This window comes from Galeopterus variegatus, unplaced genomic scaffold (assembly GCF_000696425.1).
Source record: "Galeopterus variegatus unplaced genomic scaffold, G_variegatus-3.0.2 Scaffold441, whole genome shotgun sequence".
NCBI lineage: Eukaryota > Metazoa > Chordata > Mammalia > Dermoptera > Cynocephalidae > Galeopterus > Galeopterus variegatus.
Window position 1 is genome coordinate 590243 of NW_007726552.1, and position 2689 is coordinate 592931.

At 58.2% G+C, this 2689-nt stretch overlaps 1 protein-coding gene across 1 annotated transcript in view; it reads left to right on the top strand.

Moving 5' to 3' along the window:
• The first annotated feature begins 282 nt into the window (after nucleotides 1-282).
• Nucleotides 283-2689, top strand: part of MARCKS (myristoylated alanine-rich protein kinase C substrate) — a 6249-nt gene continuing 3842 nt past the window's right edge. The window contains exons 1-2 of the mRNA XM_008568783.1: nucleotides 283-772; nucleotides 2549-2683. Of these exons, the coding sequence (XP_008567005.1) occupies nucleotides 671-772; nucleotides 2549-2683 (237 nt within the window). The 5' untranslated portion in view covers nucleotides 283-670. The remainder of the gene's footprint in view (nucleotides 773-2548; nucleotides 2684-2689) is intronic.

The window sequence follows — 2689 nt, forward strand, 5'->3', positions numbered from 1 at the left end:
CCCCCTATCGTGTTAATTAATTCCAAACAAAGCAAGCCAATCAAGAAATGCATTATTATTTTCAAGCAGAGGGAGGTGAAAGGCATGTATTTTTTAATTGACTTATTTATTTGGAGGATATTAATTCTTGTTCCAAGGCTGATTTTCAAATCGTTTGCAAAGCGCGGCTCCATTGTTCGCCGGGCGCGCAGGCCCCGCCCCCTGCTTTGTGTGCGGCGCGCGGATTGGCCCGCGCGCGCGGGGGCCGCGTCAGCGCCCGCGAGCCCATTCATCTGTGCACTTGGGCGTTGGACTCCGCATCTTATTAGCAACCAGGGAGATTTCTCCATTTTCCTCTTGTCTACAGTGCGGCTACAAATCTGGGATTTTTTTTATTACATTTTTTTTTTTAACTACACTTGGGCTCCTTTTTTGTGCTCGACTTTTCCACCCTTTTTCCCTCCCTCTTGCGCTGCTGCTTTTTGATCTCTTCGACTAAAATTTTTTTATCCGGAGTGTATTTAATCGGTTCTGTTCTGTCCTCTTCACCACCCCACCCCCTCCCTCCGGTGTGTGTGCCGCTGCTGCCGTTGCTGCTGCCGCTGCTGCTGCTCGCCCCATCGTTACACCAACCCAAGGCTCTTTGTTTCCCCTCTTGGATCTGTTGAGTTTCTTTGTTGAAGAAGCCAGCATGGGTGCCCAGTTCTCCAAGACCGCAGCGAAGGGAGAAGCCGCCGCAGAGAGGCCAGGGGAGGCAGCTGTGGCCTCGTCGCCTTCCAAAGCGAATGGGCAGGTAAATTCTACCTGTGCTTCTGTTCATTTCTTTGGTGTCTTTCTCCAGTCTCTACGCTTCCCCTCCCCTCTTTGTCGCGCCCTAGGCGCATTCGGTGAGAGAAGCGTGGCTGGATTCTTGTCTGAAAGTTGAAAGGAAAAGGATAGCCTAAATCGTCAATTTTTCGTAAGAGGGGTCTCCCCCTCCCACCCCAAAGGAGTGGTTCCCTAGAATCCTGGAGAATTCTTGAGTGGACAGGAGGAAAAGTGATAAATGGACTAAAATGGCGTGGTTTGGAGATTGGCAGAATGTGACTTGCTAGGTGCCCCCCCCCCCCCCGAGAGGCACAATGGTGTTTGGGTGGTTCTCGTGTTTGTTGTTGAGACTGGGTCGCCTTCGAGATTTCTGAACTGGTGTGATTGGGGCGATGGGGGGAGGGGTAAAGAAGGGGTCCGCAAAGGGGGTGACGGTGGAGAAAGGCGTGGAGGAAAAGGCTGTCTTATTGTATGCCGAGGCGGCGTGCCTTGGGTTCTTGGAAAGGTGGCTGGGTGCAGCTGGACCAAGGGTTTCGGTACCTTTCGATGGGGCTTCCCACTGTCCTATTCTTTATTCGTAGCTCTCTGTGGCATTATACACCATTTTACTTTTAAACGGTATCCCTGGGGTCGGACAACCCTGTGGGTCCTTTAAGGACCTCTCCAGATGGTCGAGAAGCGGCAGCTCGTGCGTTTCGGTCGGGATTGTTCGTGTGCGTGGCGCCTCGACCACCCGCGGGGGCCGCCCCGGCGCTGCCCGGACTCAGGCAGATAACCACGGTTGGGTGGGCGCGAGAGGTCGGCCATGGGTGGCTGCTTCGCAAACACTGGGCACCCACCACGCCTCTTTTCCTCGAGCAGAGGCCGTGTTGCTTCGCCTTTTCTAACCTGGGGAAGGCAAGCTCTGCCAAGTAGCTTTAAACCCGTTAAAAATGCAAAATGAGTCGCCGGGGCGCGCCCCGACTTCGCAGATTCACGGGCGGAGGTGGGCGTGGAAGGAGAGGCCAGACCTCAGAAATAATGGGTTTTCCCCCGGCGTTGTTGGTTTTAGCCCGACCAGGAGGCCGGGAAGCCACCTGAGCTTTGTTTGCGGATTCTCGGGCTGCGCGATCCGGGCTCGGGGGCGCCTCGGCCTGCGGGCAGGGCCCGGCTGGGCAGGGCTGGGTGGCCCGGCGGCCCCGCCCCCCTCGCCCGCCTGCGCCCAGCTCGGCGCCGTGGAGGCGCAGCGCCCCCTGTCGTTCCTAAGGCCCTAGGCCGTCGCGAGGCCTTAGAGCGCGCAGTGCGGGCGCTTTTGGCCGGAGCGCTGTGAACCCCCTGGGAATTCCCGATGTTGTGAAGAGGCCTCTAGGTTTGGGGCAAGAGGCGGATGTGTATCGTAGGCGCAGAACACCAGCTCTGGCTCTGTGCGTTCTTCCAAACGGCATTTGGCGTATCGAGTATTAGTCGGCACGTCTTCTGCAAAGCTTGTGCGCGAGGGCAGGCATGGTCATCCTTAGCATTCTACGTGTCGGACTCGGTCCTACGCTCGATGGTCAGGGCTACTGCTGTGCGTGTAGGGCTCCCTAAACGGTGCTGCCCCATTTCTTCGTTCGTGGGCCCTTTGGGCATCCAACCCCGCGTTCCCGTATTGGTGGGAGGCTCCGTAGCCTCCAGAGGGGCCCGAGGAAGAAACTGGTCCATCACGGTCAAGGGGTAGGGGTGTGAGCGGGAATGGCGGCCCCCGGGCCACTTCAGTGACGCTCCTGCTTTCTTTGCCCCGCAGGAGAATGGCCACGTGAAGGTAAACGGCGACGCTTCGCCCGCGGCCGCCGAGCCGGGAGCCAAGGAGGAGCTGCAGGCCAACGGCAGCGCCCCGGCCGCGGACAAGGAGGAGCCCGCGACCGCCGGGAGCGGGGCGGCGTCG